Source organism: Aplidium turbinatum, chromosome 2 (assembly GCF_918807975.1).
Source record: "Aplidium turbinatum chromosome 2, kaAplTurb1.1, whole genome shotgun sequence".
Lineage (NCBI taxonomy): Eukaryota > Metazoa > Chordata > Ascidiacea > Aplousobranchia > Polyclinidae > Aplidium > Aplidium turbinatum.
Genome location: NC_137473.1, coordinates 44,426,606 through 44,453,889, shown reverse-complemented (window position 1 = coordinate 44,453,889; position 27,284 = coordinate 44,426,606). Strand labels below are relative to the sequence as shown.

At 37.1% G+C, this 27,284-nt stretch overlaps 1 protein-coding gene across 3 annotated transcripts in view; it reads left to right on the top strand.

Annotated features, from left to right (window-relative positions):
- LOC145765242 (uncharacterized) overlaps positions 1-24,869 on the top strand; it is a 31,766-nt gene extending 6,897 nt beyond the window's left edge. For 2 of the 3 annotated variants that reach the window (XM_082577029.1, XM_082577030.1), the window contains exons 4-14: positions 440-604; positions 915-1,016; positions 1,201-1,326; positions 1,729-1,873; positions 6,178-6,329; positions 8,311-8,462; positions 9,486-9,686; positions 14,937-15,133; positions 16,566-16,762; positions 22,264-22,342; positions 24,619-24,869. In XM_082577029.1, the coding sequence (XP_082433155.1) occupies positions 440-604; positions 915-1,016; positions 1,201-1,326; positions 1,729-1,873; positions 6,178-6,329; positions 8,311-8,462; positions 9,486-9,686; positions 14,937-15,133; positions 16,566-16,762; positions 22,264-22,342; positions 24,619-24,719 (1,617 nt within the window). In that variant the 3' untranslated portion in view covers positions 24,720-24,869. The remainder of the gene's footprint in view (positions 1-439; positions 605-914; positions 1,017-1,200; positions 1,327-1,728; positions 1,874-6,177; positions 6,330-8,310; positions 8,463-9,485; positions 9,687-14,936; positions 15,134-16,565; positions 16,763-22,263; positions 22,343-24,618) is intronic. The other variant, XM_082577031.1, reaches the window with a different exon arrangement.
- The last annotated feature ends 2,415 nt before the right edge of the window (positions 24,870-27,284 follow it).

The window sequence follows — 27,284 nt, the reverse complement described above, 5'->3', positions numbered from 1 at the left end:
TGCTGTTGAAAACATTGTATTTTTGAAATTTACAGTTAAACTCAAATGTGACAAAAATTTCGTGTTTGGTGTTATTTTTACCACATATATTAGTATAAATAATAGGTTTTCAGATACGTATCTTGATCAAATTTGAAGAGGTTTTAGGGCATCTCTTGGGTTTTCTTTAAGATATTTTCACTGTATTTTTTACCATGTCATATTTTTACCTGTATTTTTACTGTATTAGGCCTACTGTAAATCTACACAGTATTTTTTTGACAATCTCGTACTACACCCCAAAATATGCAAGAGGCAAACACATCATACAACATACACACATTTACAAAGACAGAGAAAAGATGGCGTGCACAACAGCACAAAATTTTTGTTTTCACTGCTCAATACGTTACTCAGTTTATTCCAGTTCTTTCTTATTTATTTATTTTTTGATTTGCAGGAAGTTAATGAAAATGTTGACCAAACAGTTTGCATTACCAAACGGCATTGGAATATGCTAAGGCATGTGAAGAGAAAAAGAGAAGAAAAGTTAGCTTCCTTGCATAAAATGCAACAAGTGTTTGAGGAAAAAGGATTAGGTCTACCGGAACATGAAGATATATCGGTGAGTTATGTGCACTAACCTATTTGTACTGCCTACGCCTTGACCAAAACGAAAATTGATTAAGGTATATTGGGAATCTTTATCTACGGATTGAGAAGATTTCTTTGGAATCATAATCCTAGTCACTTTTGAATACAGGTACTTGTACACCGTAAGAAAATAAATAGCGATAAAAGTATCTTATCATGTGCTACTATTAGTCTACCGTGCCTGTGTTTTTAGATTGTTGTTTGATTTTGTGACAATGACTCAGCAACAGGAAAATTAAAGTGATAGCTACATAATAATGGCTATATTATTAATTTTCCAGACGACAAATCACTTAGAAAATGCGCTGGACAAAATTAAGCAAAAAGTGATCACAGCACGAAAGGTTCGTGACATTTATATGGACCTGTTGAAGAAACTTCAGGTAATAAGATTTTTTGGTTGACTTGCCTGTTTCCACTCAATGACAATAAGTCGATTGCTCACTAGAGAACTTTTGCATCTGATCTCTTCATTTGTTTCCATTAGAAAAAAGAATTTTTCGTTTTATGAAGCACTTTGGCTTTGATTCCACTTGCATTTATTTGATCAGGCTTGTTTTCTTCCAGAGAGATGTCCGTTATTTTCCTCGAAAATTAAGCACTTTGGAGAAGGAAAAGGCTTTGTTAGACCAAGAACACATCGACATACGGCAATTGCATTACACTGCCATGGGAGAAGTAGAGGGCGCATTGGTGAGGTTTAGTTCTACAATGCCTGCGTTTTGTAATTTATTTTCATGAAAAGGTTAATTGATAATTATATTTTTACAATTCATCATTAGTATTATGAATATGTGCAAGAGCTGGGGGTGCAAGAGGTTTGATCGCGCCAACTAAACTTTTTGATTTTTCGAGGATATCTGGAAGAGATCTTTTTGTCAAGCCATTGGCTAGCGAACACCAGTCATTTTGTTATAATCTCAGTAATTCGAAGTTTACAATAATTGGTCTTGCTTTTTTTCACCGCACCAAAATTTTTCTTTGTGCACCCAAAGAAGCAGAAGTGTTCACGCCCAAGCATATAATCCATGGCGACAGCTCCAGTTAGTAGCTTTAAAATTAATTTGAAAATTGCAAAATAAAAATGTTTTCTAGCGAGAGAAAAAGGACATGGAAGAGAATATTCGACTCTCCAAAAACGAAAGAGAAGAAACGCTGAAGCATCTCAAACAAGCAATCAAAGAATATGATCCACTGTTTGAAGACCAACGCAAGACTAGTTTCAATTTTATCAAAAAGCGTAAGCTCTTGTAACATCAGTCAGACTTTGTACTAAATCTTGCTCTTTTTCTTCTGGCTTTATTCCCACTTCAAGTGGGGTCGCCGATATAGTTTGCAGTCCTCCACATCACTCTGTCAGCAACACCATTTTCCTTTACTCCCACTATTTCCTTATCTTTTGCCACACAATCTTTACATCTCCTTTTCTGACATTCTCGCTTTATTTTACTAATTTCCCATTGTCTTGTTCTTCTACCGACATAATATTCGTTTCTCCTTACCACATGACCCAACCATTTAAGGCGCGTCTCTCTTAAAGTATCTTTCAGTTCTCCTACTTGCATTTGTTTTCTGAACAGTTCATTTCTCACTCTGTCCTGCTTTGTCAACCATTGCGTTAATGGAATGACTTTGATATTTTTATTATTTTTTAAAGTTGAAACTACCTTTACAAGCAAAGCCGACTCAAATATGGTTTTAGCATAATTTTTTCTTGATGTTTTAATATACAAATTTTGAAGATGTTTTGTGTCCACTCATGAAGTTTTCCATTAAACTTTCTTTTCTGGACGCTATTCTGTAAATAATTCATTACACAGCATTATTTTTTTACGTTTTTGTTTTTTCACGTTTCGAAATATCGCCATCATCATATTCAATTCGGAACCGAAGCTTGGCTGTCAATTATTTCTACAAGTCACAATCTTCTGCTATGTTTTCTGATATGCGACGAGTCAGCTCATTGTTGTACACCATCTCTTCAAATTCTTTTTCTTCTCTTCATTTCTTTTTTCCCATCATATCTCAACTGATTGATGTAGCTGACTCGTCTTTCTCCTAAAAGTATGATGCAACTTTCATCCTTTGATTTGCCAAATTATTTGAGTATTTGTCTTGCACTCAAATTCATTTTCTAATTTTTTTCGTTTGTAATGTTTTTTGCATGGTATTTTTATATTCTTCGGTTGCACCAAAAGTTAAAATGCTTTTTTGTTACTTTTGTTGACAAAAATCCAACTTTCACTGCCATATGACACAACAGGTTTTCCATAACACGAGACTGATACTTCACAATGTAGACATTAACGATCTGTTTTACCCTGATGCTGCAAGTTCGTTGTGGTAATAGCGAATTGCACTCGCTTTCGGAACACAGTTCCCTAGTCATGTGCTGTGACGAATCTTTGAAGAGAGTGTGTAGTGGCTCAGTCGTAGGTTATGCAGTAGGTTGAGTTTCGCTTTTAGCAGCATGAACGTTGCTTCACTTCACAAAGCTTAACTTTGTTTCAAAACAGGTCGTTAATATCTACTGTATATAGTGAAGTAAGCAACGATCATGTTGCTAAAAGCGAAACTCAATCTATGATACTGATAATATAGTTTCAACTTCAATTGCATACAACAATCTTATTGAAAATTTTTTGCATTTATAAAATGCACCTTTTGCTTGAGCGATTCTTCTGTTTTACTTTGATCTTGCATGTTCCATCTTGTGTGATGAAAAACCCGATTGCTTTCCTTTCAACGTGATTTTTATTTTTAAAATTTTGTTCTATAACACTGTCTTCGTTTTTTTTCCAATACAGTTTCACTTTGTACTTTGTTCGACCACATTGATTTAATGTTCATATTTTCTTGCTGTTTTTCGTCTGTGTTTGCCAGAATGAAAGTGTCATTCGCTAAAGTACAGCGTATGTTATGCTACTCACTTTTCAACCGTTGAGTTTGATACCATTTTTGTTCAGTGTGGTGAAAGTTGTTTTGGTGATTCCTTCCCCTTTTGATTGAACAGTCTTTAAATTCAAAAACAGTTTTTGTTTCTTTGGCGAGGAAAAAATAATTTACAATGAAATATTGACGTCATAATTGTTTAGAATAGGCCTACTGTTAAAAAGTTTGACATACAGTAACAGTATAAAAGAACAGTTTTGTCTCCTTCCTGATGCCCAGTAGCGGCGCCACGGGGTGGACTGGGGTGGACATGTCCACCCCACTCCTTTTTAGGGTCAATTTTGTAATTTGTCAAGATCCGATGAGAAAACTTGGGGGTGTATGCAGGGGGTTAGGGGGGCCTAGTGACTGCGTCATAAATTAATTTCAACTTCTTACATATGAATTACTTTTGCAGCATTGACTGAAGAAATAAAGAATCTTCATTGTTATCGCTCTGTTGTATTGATTGATTGTAGTCTAATTTTACCATTTTGAGGTGATGGCTTTTATCACAGCTGAGACACAAGCATTGTAAGGCCTAATAGGCAAAAGTTTTGATGGGGCCACCAACATGTCAGGCAAGGATGAAGGTGCACAGAAACACCTAGTTGCAGCGGGTGCCAAACTGTCGGTATATTTTCATTGTTTTGCACACCGATTAAATCTTGCGCTTGGGCACAGTGTTAAAAACGGAGCGACAGTGAAAACAATTTTTGAAACAATTGGTAACATCTACCACTTTATGGACTGCTGTTCTCTCAGGAGACATTTTTTGTATAAAGAGCATTTGAAAAAGGAGGGATTCACGTCTGGAAAAATTGCATTGCACTCGTTATCTGATAGGCTACTAGATGGTCTGCACGTTCAGATGATCTGGATGTTGTTATTAATGTAGCCTGTATCCAGCACTGCTGTCAATGTTCCAACAAATGTCAAACGAAGGTAATGATGTATCTACTGGTTTTTTGTTCCGCATCAAGCAAACTGAATTTGTTACTGCTAGTCTTATTCCTCATAGGCTAAATGCTTTTCGTTAAGTAAACAGGCTTCAGATTATTTAAAAAGTGAAGCAATGGATCTCACCACTGGGGTTGCTGCTATCAACGACTTGACAAGAGCATTTGACTCACTACGTTCAGAAGAAGATTTTAACAAATTGGTTTTCAACTCATCGTTGTTTGAGGATAGAAATCAAATTACCAGTGAAACCACCACGCCGGCTAAGCGATGCCGCTACCCACCAAGCCATTTCCGAGATGGTCAGATATTATTGATAGGTTGCAACAGTCTTCCGTGGAGTGAATCTGAATCCAGTACAGAAAAGTTAAGAAAAGATTTTTCTTTATCCTTTGACAGCATACTAAATGAACTTAAAAAGCGTTAGCCTACTCAGATCAAGCATGTGAATTAATGTTAAATGCACCTGCATTTGATTTCACGCACATGTCTCCATCAAATTTGCCTAAAGTTGAATATTTAGTCAAATTTTATAATTTCCATGAAAATCAGGTTGGGCAGCAATAGGATTTTCTTTTTTTGAGGTCAGCTAATTGTCACAAGTGGAAACTAGAAATTGAAAAGCACCAAAGTGGACCGTGAGGTTGTGTTTGCCTTCACTTTTGAAATTGTGTGGACAAAACGATGTTAAATCGTTTGGACAGCGATTTGTTTCAAATTATTGCTACTGTTGCTACTTTGCCCATGACTGTGGCATCTTGTGAACGTATTCACAGCAAAGTTAAGATAATAAACAATTATCTGCGACCTGCCATGTCATCACAAACACTTGAACATCTGGTGCAGGTCAGCAGTGAGCGAGACATTGGCGATAACACTGGTCCTCAAAAATTGGTGAAAGCTTTTAAACTGACCTGCGAGCGCAAAATGAAACTTTAGTGCAGCGATTCTTGACCTATGGCTATGGGTATTAGGCTATTGGGTAATAGCCAGGTTTTTTAAAATTCTGTTTAAGGGGCCACCCAATAAATTTTTATGAGGCCGCTTATCATTGCAGCAGCTCCATGACATGAAATAACAACAAGCTTGCTAACATCCATTCTAGATCGTAGTCGGCAATTCTATGGACCGCAGAGGAAATGTATGGGAGCGTTTGGCCCCATTCTATTCTTTTGTTCATAATTTAGAGTGCGCTCAATCGAAAACGAGCTTTTACCCCTTTCGATTTCCTTTGTTTATTTTTCAATAAATTTCACAACCGAACTGCAGTGAATTACATCGCAATCGGTAATATTAGTGACCATACTTTACGATAGTATATTACCTCGAAATATTTTTTTCCACCCCACTCATTTTTGGCTGGCGCCGCCCCTGCTGATGCCTATGCAAAAGCAAGTTTGATTGGTTGAATTAGTGGGAGCCTTAATTTTAAATTTAACTTTTGCTTGGATAAAGGGCATGGGGTTTGAATTAAAACTTCAAAAAAATATAATAAGATCAAATTCTCGTGTTTCCGCAATGCAGCGCTAAAGTTGAGTTTGAAAATTTTTGCCACATAAACACTGGAGCACCTCCGATTTGATACTACTACACTTTTCACTTTTGCATGTCTTTAATAAAAGATAGATATAAAAAAGTTTTTTTTATTTACAGCAAAGCGACAAGCCCTAGAGAACAAACGACACAGCGAAATTGGACGAAAAATCTTAGACCAAGACAACGAATCACCTGATAAATTAAACGAATATGAAAACCAAGCTAACTTGCTAAAATCTGTTACTGGAATTCCATTCTGGAACAGCGAAGTAAGGAAAAATTGTCAAGACTTCGAAACCAGAGCTGGCCATTTTTAGAATATGTTCTAATGGAGCACTAAAAATTTTCAACAATCGTATAAAATAGAAGATGAAGCAAAAATAGTTGTTTAATGTAGCGCAACGTAGTAGATACTAATGGGCATAGCCACTTCAGGCACCTAAGACTTAGCAATTAGTTTGTCTTATTAACTAACAAAATTAGGTTTGTTGGAAAAGTGTAATCTTATTCATCAAAGAAGTTACTTTAAAAGTAACTAGCTCAAAACGTTGAAACGACACTGATGATTTTTATTCCTCGATTTGTCAACTGGGTGGCTCATACCTCGTCCAGATGTCAGTTTGCCACTATTCATGAGTATGTAACATGTAGGCTACCATGTTTTTAAGCAACACATTTATATTTTTACATTTAACCGAAACTTATCAGAATTGCAAAATGCATTTCAACGCTGCAAATTCAAAACCTAGGTTATGCTCTCACGAAACTTTGGTCACGCCTTCCTGTTTCTGCTAAAAACCCTACAAGTACATGGCTGTGTCTTATAGGGTATATCATGCTTGAATGTGGATGCAAGGCTTAGCTTTTTAACCTTTCCATTTTTCTGCCTGACCATGCAACGTGGCGTGTAAAAAGAACTTTTATTACGGGTACAATTTTATTGCAAACAAAACTTTGTCCATAATATCCACACAAAAGCAACAAAACAAGCAAACCTAACAGTATGATAAGTTAATGATCCAGATAACGTGCCTGCTGAACAGGCGCGAATCTAAGAGTTTTTTTCGGGGGGGGCCAGAAAATTTGAAAATCAATTAAAAAGAAAGAAAAAGATAAACAGATATGAACAATGATACTACGACATATACGATATGCTAGAAAATAGACATTAAAACAACCATTTTCATCAATTGTGATGCCGAGGGACTAATATCAGCTGTTTAGAAGCATATCAAACCATTTGATGCGGAAACATACAATTTTTCACAAAATTTCGGGGGGGGCCCGGGCCCCCTGGGCCCCCACCATAAATCCGCGCCTGCTGCTGAATGTTTGAAGTTCGGTAGTCTGATCTGTAAGAACAGTCAGAATTCATCAAATACAATATCATTCTCTCTCATACTTTTAATTTGCACAAGCCTTGCTTCTCTAAATCTGCAATTTGTAAATTGTGAATTCAACAAAAGTCCATTCTCTATGTTGAAAAATATTTGTGTTCACATGCCTGTTATTCAGTGGAAGCAACCTCTTTGTATAGGCGTAGTGTAATATGGCCTACACATTGCATTCGTAGTAGACTATATACTGTAGATAAATTTAAGACCAATTTCTTGATTAATAACAATAATGTTTGTTTTTATATAGCGCTGTATCCATTGCAGAATGTGTTGCTCCTCAGCCCGTTACATAGCAGACAGTTGAAAAATATGTAGTCTAATTTTGCTACATAAAAGTGTTATTTTTCTAGTTTCTTCCCGAGGCTATTAATTATGGTCATGTTTACAACTACCACATTTTTGTTTATTATTTAAGAATGTTTATTTGTATTGTAATATTAGAAACCTTTTTGGTTATTAATATAAGAAACTTTGTATTATATTGAAGTCAGGTAGCGCTGACGCCAGGAAGATCGCACCTTCCGAACAGTGCATATTCTTGGTGATAGTTAGTTTAGTTGTTTTCTTTCCACAAAGGCAAGGATTTAGTTGACTGTCAAAAGCAACGGTTGAGAACTATGTGGCATGAATTAGTGGTGCGATACTGATGAGCCCAGCCGAGAGAACAAAAAAAGAGCCCAGCCTCATGGACGAAACACGAGTCTAGCGTTGTTAATTCTTGCCACACTTGACTGCCGTGTATTTATTCTCATCACACCATGTCAGCACTCATCCACTTTAAAATCTGATTCAATGAAATTGAAAACTGACATGATCTGCATAGTAAATAATAATTAACTACATCTGCTTGTAGAAAATGTTGTGGTGTCTGAAGAACCAAATGAACATCTCATCGGATCTCCAAAAACAATCCAATAAGAAGTTTGAGAAAGTAAGGACACTCCAAAACACTCGGGCAGAACTGATGGAGGAACTAGACAAAATCAAATATTTTGATGACAAAAGGTTTTTGTGTGATTTTGTGAACTATTATAGCTATACTGTCAGTATTATCTTAAACGTTAGATCACTTGAAGATAGTTTTAAATGTTTGAAAAAAAGGGTGTTTTTCCAATAATTGTTGTTTGAGCACTAGTAGCGTAAGGACCTTTGTTTGAAAAGTGTTTCAGGGACTAATTTTAACTTACAAAGGACTCTACTGTAAATTTATTGTAAAGTTCTATGCTACATTGGAAAAAATCCAAATCTTTTCAAGGTTTGTGAACTGCGTTACAATGAATCAATCATCTGCAAAGTGTTACAAGGGATATACGTATATAGCCCTATTGATACATACCGGTAGTATATATTGTTAAAACGCTGCTATACTGCATTCTTCGTTCATCTTCATTCCATCTCAGGGAAACGAGATGGAATGAAGATGAACAAGAAAAAGACAAAAATAATGTGTAACGAGATAGCAGGGAAACAACCAAGGACGGGTATTTTGATAGATGGAGAAAAGATAGAGGAGGTTGATCAATACAAATATCTAGGAAAAATGATAACTCCAGGAAACGACATGGAAACTGAGATCACCCAAAGGATAACATCAGGCTGGAGAAGATTTGGTCAATATAACACTTTTTTAAAGAGCAAGAATATTCCAATTAGCTTAAAACGAAAAATCATGGACACAGTGTTATAGTCGTCATCTACGTTGAATATATGTAACTCGTGACCAGCGTCACTACATAATCACCGTTCAGCGTTTTCTGGTACAGACGTTGGAATTGATTACCACCGCACTGCGCGCGTAATCAATTAAGCGTTCTGTACCACGTTCCTCAGTTGATTGCTTTGCGTTTCTTTCTTACTATATATTGCGTTGATTTCATACACTGAATCAGTAAGTAACAAGAGGTAAATGGTTTTCTCACTTGGTTGGCTATCGCTACAATTATTATTGTTTATTTTATATTAAACGTCTGGAAATACAACAGACATTTAACTGGCGTCGTCGGCAGGATCTTTACAGAATTTCTACAGGAATTTAGAAACATGGAGAAACTCATCGAAGTCCTGCAACAACAAATTGCTAACCAAGAACGCCAGACGAAGGAGCAAATTGCCAGACAAGAACAACGTCACCAGGAACGTCAAGAAGAACAAGAAAGGCGCCACCAAGAACAACTACGAGAAATACGAGCCCAAACTGCGAGATCACAGCCAACAACAATACAACAACAGGTATCTTCACCTAAGTTCGTAGCGTTCGATGCCACCACTGAACTGTGGGCAGACTATTGGAAGAGGTTTAACACCTTTGTAGCAGCACATTCAGTCGCACAAGACAAAATGCCGCAGGTTTTTCTCACCAATCAATCACCTACAATCTACAAAATGTTAACAAATTTGGCTGCGCAGGAAACAAACCCAAAGGAAGTCAACGATCTCACCATGACGGAAATTACAAATTACATGGCTCAACAATTCGACCCAAAACGCTTCATCGTGAGGGAACGATTCCGTTTCTGGAGCGAAATGAAGCGCAAGCCCGGTGAAACAGCTCAAGAACTAGCCATCCGCATACGTCAGGCAGCTGCCACCTGTGACTTCTCGTCCATTTCAAATCCATTGGACGAAGCTTTACGTACTCGTTTTATTTGTTCAATAGGTAACGAGGCGGTGCTTAAGGCGTTATTCAAAATCAGAGCTGATGAACTTACTTTCAAACGTGCGGTAGAGGTTGCATCAGAAACCGAAGAGGCAGCCAAGATGGCCAAAGAAACTGTTTACGGCACTCCACCAGCACCAGTTGCGAAAGTAAGGACCATCAGCAAACCTCCAAAAACTAGGCAACTTACAGGTACTTTCTTTTCTTCTAAAAATAAAGAATGCTATCGCTGTGGTAATTCCAACCACAACGCCAATGACTGTAGGTTTAAGAAAGCCACTTGCCATTTCTGCAATATTACGGGACACTTACAGAGTGTTTGTCGAAAGAAAGCTAGACAGTTCAAACCTTCTAAGGTAAATTGTATCGAGGAAATTAACATGCTTTCTAGTTCTTGCAGAAAACCTCGAAATTCAAAGTTGGAAGTACCGATCTCCATTAATTCGGTAACCACACACTTAGAACTGGACACTGCTACAAATGGAAATTTCCTTTCCAGCGACGTCTGGACTCGGGTAGGCGCACCTCAATTGCAAGCACCAGTGTCGCAGTTCCAATCTGCTACCAAGCATCTAGTACCAATCACGGGTTCTTTCACGGCCCAGGTAACTTGTCCTTCCACGGGAAGGTCAGATAATATTCCTTTTGTAGTCACGACAGTCAAAGGACTAAACTTGCTAGGTCGTGATGCAATCTCGTCTTTAGGAATTTCTATCGATAAATTCCTTCTGTCTAACTGTTCTACTTTACAGAGCATCCAGTCATGCGACAGGCCTGATAAGAGTCTGGAGAAGGCATGCTCCCTCTTATGTGACGAGTTCAAAGATGTTCTTAAGCCTGAACTCGGGTGCTTACGAGATTATGAACTAGACATAGATTTTAAGTCTGATGCTAAACCTGTTTTTCTCAAACCTAGGCCTGTACCTTTCGCGCTAAAGGAGGACTTAGCACAAGCCTATGATTCGGGCATTACACGTGGTGTATGAACACCAGTTCAGTTTTGCGATTGGGGCACACCGGTTGTTCCAGTCCGTAAGCGTTCAAATTCTTCAGAAGCGAAGGCCAAGTTACGCATATGTGGCGATTATTCAGTCACGGTGAACCCTTCCCTGGAGACCCATCGTCACCCGTTACCCTTACCAGAAGACTTAATGCAAAAGTTGGGTGGTGGGTATGGTTTCAGCAAGATAGACTTGGCTGATGCCTACAATCAGATTCGACTTGGTCCTGACAGTCGAAAGCGACTCGCATTAAGCACTCACCGTGGCGTACTTTTACAAAATGTTTTACCTTTTGGCATATCTTCTGCTCCAGGTTATTTTCAGAAGATCATGGACGACCTTACAGCCGACCTTCCAGGGGTCGCAGTCTACCTAGACGACATTCTTGTCAGTGGCACTACTGCTGAGGAGCATCTCCAGAATCTTAGACGGCTCCTCGATCGACTTCACTCAAAAGGCCTGAGGTGTAGAAAGGACAAGTGTAAGTTTGCACAACCTCAGGTAGAGTATCTCGGACACATTTTGTCCAGGCAGGGCATCTCCAAAGGTCCTAAGGTAAACGCCATACTGGAGATGTCTGCCCCCACTGACGTATCTTCTCTTCGTTCATTTTTAGGTTCCTTACAATTTTATTCGAAGTTTCTACCGTTGAACACTTCCACTGTAGCAGAACCACTATACCATCTCACGAAAAAGGACATTCCTTGGAGATGGGGAAAACAAGAGGAAAACTCTTTTGTTCAGCTGAAGCATTATCTTTCTACTGATGAGGTTCTTACACATTTCAATGCTTCACTTCCGGTAGGTATCGCATGTGATGCTTCTAGTGTGGGCATCGGTGCTACTTTGTTTCACCGTTATCCAGATGGCACAGAACGGCCTATAGCAAACGTTTCAAAGATATTAACAGCTTCGCAGAGAAACTATAGTCAAATTCAGAAAGAGGCTTTGTCGATAATTTTTGCGCTAAAGAAATTCTATCAATATCTTTTTGGTAGATCAGTCATTTTGGTCACAGATCATAAACCATTGCTTAGTCTTTTTGGCCCGACCAAATCGACACCTTCTTTGGCAGCAAATCGTTTGGCTCGTTGGGCACTCTTTTTGTCGCAATTTACATACACTATTGAGTACAGGAAGACGAAGGATCATCAAAACGCTGATGCTTGGAGTCGCTTACCAGCAGGAGGGGATAAAGTCTTCGATGAAGAGGAAAGTGCGGATGACATTGATATCGTCTGCGCTATCGATGCTTTGGATTTGCAGGTCCAGACCCCAAATGCTGCATCACTACGTAAAGAATCTTCTAAAGATCCTATCATTTCCACGGTAATGCGTTTCATTCATGAAGGATGGCCGGCCAAGTCTTCTCCACAAGACCCGGTCGAACCGTTTCGTAAGTACGCAGACTCTCTTTCTACTTGTTACGGATGTCTACTTTACGGTTCCAGAGTGGTCATCCCGTCCAAACTTCGTCCTTCCGTCCTTCAATTGCTTCATGAAGGACATTTCGGCATTGAGAGAATGAAGCAGTTGGCAAGAACGTTCGTCTACTGGCCAAACATCGATCGAGACATAGCGGAACTTTGTCACAAGTGCAGTACCTGTGGCGAATATCAACCGCAATCTAAAACCCAGGTCCAATCATGGACGGTTCCAGAAGCACCGTGGAGTCGCTTACACATAGATCATGCGGTAGAATTCATGGGTTACCATTGGTTACTCAGCATTGATGCTTTTTCTAAATACCCTTGTATTCATGCTACTACTTCCTTATCTTCAACAGCTACTATCAACCTGCTAGAAGAAGATTTTGCTCATTTCGGCTATCCCCATACTGTAGTTACCGATAATGCTACTACTTTTAAATCCACAGAATTCCAAACTTTCTGTAAGGAGAGGGGTATGGTGCACATCACGGGTGCCCCTTACCATCCGGAAACCAATGGAGCGGCGGAGCGCCTCGTACGTACGTTCAAGCAAGCACTTCGCAAATCTTCCTTGCCCCCAAAACAAGCCGTCTTGGAATTCCTACAGAAATATCGACGCACGCCCACTCCGAGTGGCTACTCTCCCAGCCAATTACTCAACAATCGTCAGATTCGAACCAAGATCGACACGCTTCTCCCCACACCGTCTCAAGTGGTACCCCGACAAAACTCTCACAACGCGGACGCCTCCGAAGGCACAAAACGACATTTCAAACCGGGAGATCCCTGTTACGCGCTATCATTCGCTCCACGACGGAGCCAGGATCCTCGTTAGGTTCCAGCCGAGGTGATTAAGCGACAGGGTAGCCGAATCTTCCTGGTACGTCTGCTGCCACATGGTCCGACGTGGAGGCGCCATATGGACCAATTGCAACCTCGCTATGCATCATCGGAGGACCAGGAGCCGGGAGAAACTCCTGCACCAACAGTCGACTCCTCCGCTGTCTCCACCTCAGCCCGAACGAATTCGGACGACACACCGACTGTACCGGAATTCGGGCCACACAACCCACGAAGGTCGAGCCGTCGCCGCAGACCTCCGGCCCGTTTCGGACTTTGAGTTTTATTGTTAATTCGGTGTCTTGTTCATTTTTATGTTTGTGTATAAAAATTATCGGGGAGGTGTTATAGTCGTCATCTACGTTGAATATATGTAACTCGTGACCAGCGTCACTACATAATCACCGTTCAGCGTTTTCTGGTACAGACGTTGGAATTGATTACCACCGCACTGCGCGTGTAATCAATTAAGCGTTCTGTACCACGTTCCTCAGTTGATTGCTTTGCGTTTCTTTCTTACTATATATTGCGTTGATTTCATACACTGAATCAGTAAGTAACAAGAGGTAAATGGTTTTCTCACTTGGTTGGCTATCGCTACAATTATTATTGTTTATTTTATATTAAACGTCTGGAAATACAACACACAGTAATATTGCCAACATTAACATACGGAGCAGAAACATGGTCACTCACAAAACAACAAACAAGAAAACTGGCAGCAGCACAAAGGAACATGGAAAGAATAATATTGAACATAAATAGAAAAGACAAGATTAGAAATGAAGTTATCAGAAACAAAACTTGTATCAAAGATGTCATAGAAACAGCAACAAACCTAAAGTGGCAATGGGCGGGACATGTAGCAAGAATGAAAGACAACAGATGGGCCAGGATAACCACAGAATGGACACCAAGATATGCAAGAAGAACTAGAGGGAGACCAAAAAGAAGATGGCGAGATGACATAGAAGAAAAGATTGGCATCACCTGGATGAGAACAGCAAAAGACAGAATAGTGTGGAAACATATGTGGAGGCCATCTGCCAGCAGTGGCATGACCGGCTGATGATGATGATGATGATGATACTGCATTCTTAAATTTTATTGGAGTTTGTTTTCGCTTTTCGTTGGCTTATCCATGTGCATCAACTTTAAAACTTAGGTCACTGAGGATCATACATGCAAAGTAAAAAGAAGGAAAATCAACAAAGGGAATGTAGAGAAGATTCACATACTGTACATTAGAATACAGTTCAACATTACACTGTAACTTAGATATAAAAAAACTTCTGTAGAAAATACCGCCAAAACTGACATGGACGTTATTTATTTTTTATTTTATTGATGCTCACAAAGGATCGATCGTTTGCATTTTTTTAATAATTTTGTTTCGCACAGCAACTAAGTCTTTTTATGAACTGACCTTTAAAACGTAATGCAAAAATCAAACTTACCTAGGCCTTTGAAATAGCTTATTGTGTGAACCTAAACTCAAATAAAAATATCAGGTTCAAATAACGAACAAATAAGCAAACTCTGGTTTTTAAAGTTTTCAGATGAAACTGGAAGAGTTAAAGTCCGAGATCGAAACCAACCAGGCGTCAGTCCAGGAGATGAAAAGCCAGATAGTTTTGAAGCAGGAACTTGCAGACAAGGCAATGATTTGCAGCGGTCTCATATTAAGTCATTTAGTTCGAACAACACGCAGCTTCGGAATTCCTTTACATACTCCGAAAGGCGATATAGGTGATTGCCAGGAACGTAACCAGCAAGAGTTTTTGGGAGGGTGGGAAAATGAATATTATTGCAAATGTTAGTGAGCCAGGCGGCGTGTCACAGAAGACGACAAATCAAGCATAGGAGGGGTCCGAGGGGCCTCCCCTTAGACAAGTTTGAAAAAAATACCTCAAAATTGTGCATTCTGAGAATACTTTGAGCCTAAGTTGATAGTAAACTTTGTTAACTGATACTGTAAAAGAGGATGAAAAGTTTATTGAAGTTACATAAAACCAAAACAGCTGTAAGAATAAATAGAGTCGACCTATTGTGGTTGGTATGGTAGGCTTCTGCTTGTCAATAAATACACTTCACACAAACTAGAATACAGTACTTATCTAATATTAGCTCTGAAATGTAAGCAATTCGGCATTACAGAGTCTACCAGTTAGCAAATCGTTAAACAACAAAATTGCACATCTCTGGCTTTAACTACTGTTAGCAGCGAGAGTTTTACATGGTTAAATGCGCATAAATCAGATCAAAAAATACATATTCTTTTAATAAAATTTTTGCAGCTTTTTAATAGCTTAAAAATCTGGGAGGTGGGGGAAATTTCCTCCTTTGTCCCTCCTGACTGGCGACGGCAACAAAGATTTTATGTAATATATTGCATCTGAATGCAGGTCCAATGATATCATTGATATCGAAGAGTATCAAATAAGCTACTAAACAAACTGTAATCATTAATCAAAATGTAAACTAGCAGTCATTTTGGATTTTCGAAGTCATTCTATAAATACAACGTGTATGTGGCCAACTGAAGCTTTTACAGTATAGTACTACGTATTAATTTATGGTTTATCTCAGGTATTTGGCTTCACAGTTAGCCCACACATTGTGAATGATGTAATCCAAGCTGGAATGGTATTTGGCCAAATTCATACAGCCGCAATTTCAGCTTGAGATTAGCCTGATTGGCGCCAGCTGTGATATTAAGCTGGCTTATGGTTTGTTAGAAATATTTCAATGCTAAATTCCTCAATGTTTCAGTTTATAATTGTCATTGTTACGACTTTGGCCTAGAGTTCACTTTGTTGTACTTCCTTTTTCTGGCGTTGCTTCCACTTTAAGTGGGGTCGCCGATGCAGGTTGTAGCCTTCCACATCATTCTGTCAGCATCATCTTTTTCCTTCAATCCCACTATTTGCATATCTTCAGCCCCCAATCTTTCCATTTTCTTTTTGGCCTTTCTCGCTTTATTTTACCAACTTCCACTTGTCTTGTTCTTCTTCCGACATAACTTCACGACAAACTTCAATTGTAAGCTATTTTTGTTTGGATTCCTGAACAAGCCCTTATACATGTCATTAAGTTTTGTTTTAAATTTCATCCTGTGATGTTCGGCCTACTTGGCGAGTATTGTGCTGAGGTACAGACGAGGTGCTGTTTTTGATTCCAGAACTCGAATCTGCATCCAATCTGCATGCATCTTCCCTAAAACGAAGTGAATCTGTTGAAAATAATCAAGTTAAGATTGGAAATCAGTTCGATATGTTGGCAGAGAGCATTGTGTCCTTCAGTGAGGATGCCAGTACCAAACTTAATTTATTTGCCCTCAGAGCATCGGAAGTGCTAGAGCGACCACTTGCGTGCCAGGCAAGTTTTGTTAAGATTGATTTTAAGTGAATGGTCTCTAAAGTACTTGTTCGCAGTTATTTATCAAAAAGTTAATCATACAGATTTTTACCTATTTGGCCAAAGTGACCATTGTTTAAATTTAGCCTAGAATGACCATTTTTTTCAAATCTGGTCATATATTTTGCACTTTTTAAGTTTCCTTTATTAAAAAAGTGTTTTAATAACTTTTTATGTTGTTTCAGATAATACAGTAATTTCTAAGATATTTAGTTTTATATCTGAAAACATAATATAGGCGTACTGTAGGGTTGACACTAGACCAGTGGTTCTCAACCTTTTTTCTTTCGTGGCCCATTTTTGTTGCACAAAAATTCTTATGATCCATTAATTGTTTATGCAAGAAAAAAACTGCAAAATAGGTTTAAAAACAAATAACAACAGAAAACAGTTCAAAACAGGTTATTTATTGAACCGTGCATCAATGAGATGTGTACTCCTGAACGTTATTGACCAACTTATAATTACAGTGGTTTTCAACATTTATGCCGTATTCCTCCTTTAAAAGACACAAGTATTGTGTCACGTTTTCTTTCTATCTCTTACCAGGAAAAAGACTTGGAAAGATTCAATGACGTAGTTCAATGGGTTATAAGCGAAAAGCAGTCAATTAAATGTCGAATAATTCTACTAGTGGAATGATAATCTAACTTCTTGAAGGACTTTAACGAACGGCTTCTCAAATAACTCTAATTTTGATCAGAAATTATATCAGCATCAATTCTCATCTACTTGTATTCGATTACTTCAACTCTCAATCAACAATAATTTCTGCATCAACTACCAATCCACAACTCATAACACAACTCTCATAACCAACTCAATAATAATCATCATAATAATAAACATTACACAAACTACACCACTATTTATAGTTGGTTGTTCAGTCCAGTAACTTCGAGAAGGTTACGTAAGGTTACATCATAAAGAACCATTGTTCTATCAAGCAGCATTTAAAAGTAAACAACAGAAGTCTCTAGAATGTCACGTAGGGAAAATGATTCCAGAAAACACATTTTACATAATACAGATTTCGTAATCAGAGGTTACTTCAGGTCATAACCGATAATAACACATCGCACCAGAATTCCATAATGAAAACAGCACATTCTGTCAAGACGCAAAGCAGCCCGACGCGAGGCCTTGCACATTGATTGTGACATATTGTCAATTTCTCCCCACAATAATTCACAAAAAAATGCTAAAAACAGATCTGCAAAAGTTTCAGTAAGCTACCACTTTCACTTAGGCTATGACTTGATTGTAATCACAAAGTGGTCTATTACATCCTAAAGTGTAAGGCATATGCAGCTAATAAGGCCCGGCCGGTAATAAGGCCCACCCCCGAGATCTCCATTGTTACAAATCTTTTAAACAAAAGTGAAATCTCTGGTTGCTGCTATGGTGAATTGTGACTGACTGGTAAAGTTTCACAGCCTAAAGTTTACAACTTTTTGAGTTACGGAAAGTTGAAGCTTGGAGGGACTGAAATTGAATGGTTTTATTAATTTTCACATATTTTAGACTGTTCTGCAGTTAACAAACCGCTTTGACTTCCGTTTTTTATTTTTTGTATTTTATGTGAAAGATATGTGCATGCTGATGCAGTGAAACCAATAATTTTGAACTTTTTTTCTAATTAAAGCAAGACTGATAATGATGAACACGACTAGGCTAATGTTGGTAATAAGACTCTTGGGCACATAGGGTAGGAAAATTGTACCGTTGTACACCCCTAGTTAACCCTTTAATGCCCAGAGTAGCCAATTGGCACACCCTAATTGAGGGCCCCATGTTACTTTTTTAAAAACAAATATGTTTCCATGTAATGGTTTAATCCACCATTTTATCTCTTGTGAAGACAACAAAAGCAAAGAAATTTATTGGAAACACTAATTACCCACAATTCCCTTCCGAAGAAAGCATGGTGATGAGGTGACCATTGAAAAGTTGAAATTGTCAGAAAATGAGGCAGCTTCAGAGCACTGCAGATGTGTTCATTTGAAGAAATGATTGCACTTTTGTGTGTTTTCACAAAGTCTTATCAACAAATAACTAGCCTAAATACTTTAATTTTGAAGTTAATGTTTTTAATCTTAGTTATGTTACCCGATATTTTGATGTAGCCAAATGGCTACATTGGGCATAGAGAGAGTCCGAATTCCATGGAATAGAATAAATTTCTGAATTTTTTTTACTATTTTATGCAGATAAGTTCTTTTTCTGTAACGCCGCCTGAATTATTTACAATTGAAGAAAATAATGTAGATTTGGTGTTGGATGAGATATTGGGATAGTTGTGCTCGCTGGTGACATTTCAGAGTATGAGGATGAGTCCGATGAAGATGCGGAATGCCTACTTTTTCATCAAGGTTATCTTCTGCGCCTTCTACTACAAGACAGCCACAAGTTGAAGTGGTTGAGGAAAATGTGAAAGAGGTCCAGTCGACAAAACGCTCAACCAGTAAAACCACAAAACGCCAGTATACGTAGAAGAAGGAGGTATATACTTAAACCCAGTTTGAATGTTCAGTTGGAGGATCAAGAGTATACTCTATCTGAATATAAAACCCCTTTGGAGTATTTTTAGAGTTTTTTGATGATGAGCTGTTTGGAAATATTGTCCGTGAATCAAAACTCTGCGCTCATCAAAAAAACGGACGTGTCTGGATTACATCTATTGCTGAAAGGAAAAAAGCTTATAGGAGTGCTCCTACACATCAGTATTGTAAAGATGTCTTCAAGAAGGATGTACCGGGAAAGACGAACGACATACTTTCCAATAGCTGACTGCATGCCACGCAACAGGTTTGAAACGCTGTTGCGTTACATGCACTTCAATGATAACACAAACATGAAGAAAAGAAACGAGGAAGGCTATGATAAACTATTCAAAGTGAATCCCTTGATAGAGCATCTGTAATCGAAATCTCAGTAAATTTCTCCGGAGGAATATAATATAAAGAGCAAATAGCCTGCCAAAAAATCTTAAAGCCATTTTAGTTTTCTGGTTACTCTTTGTAAAATGCATATAACATTTCTTCTTCGGTTTTTGACCTTCAGCAATCAAATTTTTAGGACAATTTGTATCTACGAATTTTCATATTTGTGCATTCTGTATGCCCAATGTAGCCATTTGGCAACATTTTTTAATTTTTTGTTTAAAACACAAAAAATAAAAATTTTGATAAAAATGGATTTATTGGGTCACAAATGTCACTAAAAAAGAAAAAAATTTTTTTTTCGTTTGTAGAAAGTAGTCCGGGCATTAAAGGGTTAAGGAAGTGAGGGTTAAAGACTTGACTAACCCAAAAAGTTCTTGTTACAGCATTAATCCAATTTGTTATTGCAATGAAAGTATCATAAATTCAGTATCAAAATACTTTAGTATCACTACCACATCTAAAAACACCATGTCGCTTTGAAAAAAATGGAGCATGGGTGTAGGAGGGAATAGTTGTCTCTGTGTATTTACTTATTAGTTTGTGCCTGTGTTGCCGATTAGAAGTTGTTTTGTGGTGTTATTATTGTGAAAATCACTTTTGAAAATCACACTTTATTTTATCACTTTTGGTGCAAATTCAAACCGGGCTTTTATTCACAACACATGCATCTAATAAGGCCCGCTTGATATTTTTTTTATTTTTTTAATATTTCACAACTCCTTTTACTTAGAAACTTGTTTCACAGATATGTTGTTTAGATAGACCCATGGCCACCTGGAGATGTGGCCTGATTTGTCACATTTTGCAGATTTTGATTACAGCTACTGCTAGTGCTTGACAGACATTTTTTGAGATGTTTTTACTTTTTGCGGTTTCCTAATGACAAAAAACTTTTTTGTTGCCTTGGGGAAGCAGTAGCAAATGAGAAAAAGTAAGTTGAAAAACGCAAAATCAGACTGTTATTGAAAATTAACAGTCTGACTAAAATCTACAAAATCAAATTTTCTTTGTTTACAACATTGAGGATGTTAAAACCAATTGTGTCATCTGGGGAAAAGAATAAAGAAAGCGTAAAAATCTAATTTAAAAAAAAAATTATTTAAACGTTTATCCAAAGTTAGAAAAACTTGGAAATTTCTGCAAAATGTGACAAATCAGGCCGTATCTTTAGGTGGCCATGATAGACCCAAAGTTTTCGTTTTCCAAGTTTTGTTCAAAACTATGGAGTATTTAGAAAAATATTTGGGTTTGAAAATTAGAGGCCTTATTAGCTGCAGGTACCTTAATAAAAACTCAATGTTGATTTAAAACTATGTGCTCTGTCATAAATAAATTAACGATTTTAATAGATTATTTAGATAAATTTACATTTGATTTACATTTCTTCCCAATTCCTTTCAACACGATTATTTCTCTTTTTAAGTTAAAAATTTCTCCTTACGGAGCCAAATGGCTCCCTGTAAGAATTATACTGTTGTAGATGCTTAAAATCAACGTTCGTATATTATGCAACAGACGGCATTGATTACATCACGCCACCAAAATTATTATTTCAATAATTAGAATGAAAATTACCATTCTGCAGCAAATTACAGCAGCACCATTCATTGTTGCTACAATCAAAACAACTAAAAAAAAACAACACATAATTCTAACTCTGGCAAGTTTTTAAATAGATCTGTGGCCCACCTCAAAATTTTTCCATGGCCTACTAGTGAGCCATGGCCTATCGATTGAGAACCGCTACACTAGACATATTAGGTAACATACAAAGAGTAAAAAGAATTGAGATTTTATGACATAATAAAAAAGAATAGCCTATAATCCTATATCATGAGACCTACAATAACAATGAATTCTACTGTAGGTTTATCGAGAAATATTTTTCATTATGTATTGATGAAAACATCAATTGCCATTAACTAACAAAGTTGTCAATGAACCATACAAAATGGCTGATTTTAGGTCTTACATTGTGAAAAACCCTGGCAATCCTAATTTGTAATGATTAAGAGATTGAATAAGCAGAAAATCGAACAAATTTAAGTTGGCGTCAATCAAAGCATTGCACTTTGTCAGAGTAACTCTACCAATGAATCTTGTAGTAAGTAAAAGCAACTTTGCAACGATAGCGGTCTATTACTGCAACTGGGAGGCAAAATGTGAGATGGACATGGTCATAAAAGGCAAGCTTTTGTGGTCTGTGAACGTCGGTATAATAGCGATGTCCACGTGATGTCCTCCCAAAAGCCCTCATAGCCTGACGTTACATCGGATAGATCACTCACACATTGCTCCCGTCAACAACCAGTATAGGCTATGCATAAAACGAACGTTTTCCGTCGTCCCAGTACAATGAATGGGCACAAGTTGGCGTGTGTGACTTGCACAGGTCAGCCATTTTGGGATCATCATCCCGAGCTTTGTCCATTTGTTTTCCAATGCATTGCTGGTGCCGTAGCGCATGTAGGCAAGCTATCCAACTCATTAACATAGACATTTTTGTGTATTTTATAGATAGACAAGGCGACCTTAAGGAACATAAATAATATAAGAATAGTTCCTGTGCAGCTGGAAGTCAAAATATCCGAAGGTGGTAAGTATCAATTCCAATCTTGGTATTGCAAAGTACTTGTGGCAGGAATAGGGATGGTTAAAACCATTTTTATTTATCGTTTTTTCAATTGTTTTTGTTTTTTGTTGTTGTTTCTTTACTTTTTTTTGATTGTGTTTTTTCCCTTTATTTTGATTTTGTTTTTTAGCTTTTTTTTGATTTTGTTTTTTCGCTTTTTATGCTATTTCCAAACTTTTCATACATTATTTCAAGTATTTAACAATTGTTTTCATTTATAATAACAAAGGACTGCAAGATAAACTGTGAAATTAAAGCCGCTGAAGAACGTAATATAAATTAGTTTACTGCAGTTTGAACTTAGTTCTGCCATGGCCACCTAAAGATACGGCCTGATTTGTCACATTTTGCAGAAATTTCCAGGTTTTTCTAACTTTGGGCGAACGTTTAAATAAATTTTTCTAAAAATTAGATTTTTACGCTTTCTTTATTCTTTTCCCCAGATGACACAATAGGTTTTAACATCCTCACATGTTGAAAAACAAAGAAATTTGATTTCGAAGATTTTAGTCAGACTGTTAATTTTCAATAACAGTCTGATTTTGCGTTTTTCAACTTACTTTTTCTCATTTGCTACTGCTTCCCCAAGGCAACAAAAAAGTTTTATGTCATTAGGAAACCGCAAAAAGTAAAAACATCTCAAAAAATGTCAGTCAAGCACTAGCAGTAGCTGTAATCAAAATCTGCAAAATGTGACAAATCAGGCCACATCTCCAGGTGGCCATGGTTCTGCAAGTCAAAAGTGTGGCTACATGCTCAGCAAGTGGTACCAATGAATCAACCAACTTCGAGTTCTACCAATGATGAGGACTGTTCGGATGATGAATCCTGGGAAATCTGTGGGAATACTGTCCCAGTAGTGATCATCTTAACAGTCAACACTCCTTGTGGCATGTCTTAATTTACTTTATTACTTTGTATATTTTTCGTTTGTGTTATTCATTTCTGTCTTTGCATATAACCTATTATGATGAGTGGATGTTCTTTAAAGTCTAATCGGTGAATCTACAGTCTGGTCGACTGATACAGGATCACTTATGGACAAAAAAGTAGAAAGTACCACACTACATTGGCAGATTCAAGCTCTTTCAATCCAGACTTAAAATTAATAGAATTTGTTAATTTATTGTGAAAGGCTAAGCACAGTACGCATCCTTTTGAATCATTGGTGAAGTATTTTTTTAAGAATATTTTAATGAAAAGTTTAGTGACAAAGTTTTATTTTGGTAACTTATCGATGTTTTGATTATTTCAGAACAAGTATTTCAGATTAGCAAAAGTGCAAATTTTGTTTCGAAATTTAAGTTTTTGACAGATTGTTGAAACTAATAAAAACGACTTTTTTTGTTTTTTTGATAAACTAACAAACATGTTTAAAAAAAAACGAGCGCAAAAAATGACCAACATCTCGAGGGAAGTGTGTCAGCTTGATTGACTTTTAGTTAAGTCCAAGTTTGAATTCACAAAGTATTAGGCCTACGTATTCGAGTTTGATTTCTTTGTTTTCTGTTTTCTTGCAATTTTGAGTTTGATAATTTACCGTCAATTTCAACTTTTGTCTTGTTCAGTATACAGTACAATGTGAAGTTTTCAGATGTTCATGGCAATTGCAAACAATAAAGTGCATTTTTTTGCTATTCGCTGTGCTAAACAAGATTCATTGGTCTCGCAAATCCACGAGAGTAAATTCAGATGACAGAATATTAAGCAAAACGTACAAAACCTGACGTGAAGGAACTAAAACAACAACAGTAGAAGTACTGTATTGTGAAAAAATATTACATTAGATTTTAAGTTTGTTTATGCGATGGAACAGAATCATGATCGTTTGATCTCAAGCAGCAAAATCCGTCATTTTTACATTAATATAGCGTCTGTAGACATTGAATCAATGTAAAAATAACAGATTTTGCTGTCTGGGATGCTAGTTCACAGAGATATTTTAAAGATTTTCACTTTCTATGGTTTTATTTAATCGTTGTAAAAAGAATGCACAGCGATAAAAGTGTTGTTTTAACTTGTCTTCCCGTGAAGAAAATCGTGGCATTTGACATGAAATCTGAAAAGAATGAAACGATTTTCGTGTTGAAAATGAAAACAAGCAAACTTATAGCCTACGTTTGCAAAAACAGAAATAAAACATTCAAAGCAATATAGCTCAACAATCAGCATCTTGTTGCTTTGATTGTGCAAAGTTTATAATTTTAAATGACTTATTTCATTTGTACTGTATGTTTCAGACTTTGAACATTTCTATCCCAACAACGAAGACTACGTATCACGTGACCTTATCAAGCGTAATGCTTCTCTGGCTGTCCGAGCTTCTAGAAGAAGAACTTGAAAACCAACACAAAGCCCATTAGCGTGTTTATTATTTTGTCTTAACGTGTTTTTCAACTTTATTTGGACAAGTTTGATTTTAAAAATTATGTTTATTTTATCCTTTGTTGGAGAACGCACTCATTTGTTAATTACACCAAAAACAGCTTTATTTTGAAGTTAATTCAATTGTTTAACAAACATACGATTGCCAAAAATAGTTCCAATTTTATTATGTATCGGTTTATTTGTTTAATCATTTGCCTCTTTACTTGGGCAATGACACTGACTTTGCAATACTGCACAATCATCGAATGTCATAAGGTAAACGAACTTGATGATTTATTTTACCGCTAGAGTACAGCAGACAGCACTAAATAAGATTTTTTTAGAACTATATGTGTCAACCTTCTATTCTACTTCTCCTTGCTTATTTGGCTCGATTTTAGGTGGAGTTCTTCTCATGCTTTTTCTTGTTAGTCTCTACCGTTTTGGTTTCAAATTTGTTGATTGATCAAAGCATGAACTTCTTGTCTATAGTATTGTGAGTGAATTTGTACTGGCGTCTGAAGCCAGATTGAAGGATCGAGGCAAACAGTGATGTGTTACACCTTATACTTTAACAGCCTCTACTGAATGACATGAGGCGGGATTTTTATGGATATTACGGTAAATTCGATGATGTACGGGTGCAGTGTGACCCTTCGTCTGATGCAAGCGGCGGAGTGTAGTGTGACTTGGCAAAACTACTGCGGTAGCGGACTGGAAAATTGTTTTCTATAACATCACTAGTACATGTACAATCAAAATTGATTTTAAGAGTGGCATTACTTTGTTTATAATCGATAAAAAGTTTATGCTGTAGTTCACAATTTCACGGACAAGTTTGGCAGCTAGGCACTTGACCATCGCAATAAAACATTCAATTGCTTTGTGGTGTTGTATGCATGTCGACTCCATTAGTAATTTAAAGTTGTAAAGTTAATGAAACCAGATTATGGCTAACTGGCTAATACATAGGTCTACATGTCCTGGTAAAGGTTAAATATCATGAATAAGGATTCGAAGTAAAAATAGCTAGCCTACACCTTTTTAACATACATAGCATTCTATCACGCTGCAACATCGCGTATCCGTTTTCTCTATTTGTTACGAGCTGGGAGCTCCTATCGACGTATTTTACAAGATTGTTATATAGATTGGCTACTAAGTTATATAGATCAGTAATCAGAAACTATCGGGGCCCTGTGTACGTCGAACTTATTACGATTGCGTACCTCTTTTTTTGTGCAAACATGGTTGCAAAGCATTGTAATTGAGTCATTGAATGATCAAATTTTGGCTCAACAAAATGAACTGAGTGAACAGAGATCACAAAGCAGTTGATCACCTTCCGTTGAAACGTTCACTTGAAACATTCATAAAGTTACATGTGAAGAATTCAATTCCTTACAAAGCACAGCCCGGAAGAACTGCGACAGTTAGCTGAAAGTTGCAAATTGTGGAGACATTTTATTGACGCTATTTTGCACTTAGCTAGTGTAAAATAAATTAGTTATTATTACTGTGATTGCAAAGCCATCCTTGCTGGCAACATTATTATTATTTATTTGCGTCAGACAAAGCTGTCCATAACCAAAACAAAACAACGAAATAATACACAAACTGCAAATGCACAAAGGTCACAGTGAGCCACTTTGGATGTCGTCAGTTTAAGAGCTCACTAAATATCTAATGTTACAAATTAACATACAATGAGCGTTGGAAGAGTTGAAAGTATTCTGAACGATAAAAACAATCAGATGACATCATGTCTGATATAAAGCGATTTGTGGAGTGTATGCAACGGATAATAAACGAAAACATGTTTTTCTCTCAACAAAGTATCAAACGTTAATTGTTATATTATTCATTACTTGATATTCACGGTACTGACATAACGAGGCAAATTGTGCAATATTCTGAAAGAGTCATTGTCAGCAACACGTAATCGTTTTATACTTGAAGATCTAAACTTGTTCCACAACCGGGATGCGTAAAACGACATACAATGAAAGCGATTTAACCTTACGTAAGGTGGCTTTGTGGCATTGTAGTCATTGACAACAAAATAAATGGCTGGGGGTTTAGTTTATTGTCATACCATGGTAAGATGAGCAAGCCACTGTTGTTAGATTATACAAAAATACTCGTAAATGTTCGTCTTAATGTTTTTTCGAGGCACATTTATTAGCCCTGATGTTAATTATGTATGAGCCAGCGGAGAGCGAGCGGAGACATTAAATCATTAAATTCACGTTTTCACACTAAACATGGTCGAAATTATATTTTTAAATGGAGTGATGTAGTTTATTGAAAATGATTTTGGTGCAAAATTTTTAATACCACGGTTACAAAAAATACTTCAAACTAACCATTAAAGATTCAAGTTTACTTTGCACAACGCCACTCGTTTTGACTCAATCAAATGTGTTCCACTTTCAATCTAGATTTTAATAAAAAATTCTGCCTACATTGAATCGAAGACATCACAGCAATAGACAACAAAAATTAAAAATGAATGCACATTGCACAGGTTGTTTTAAAC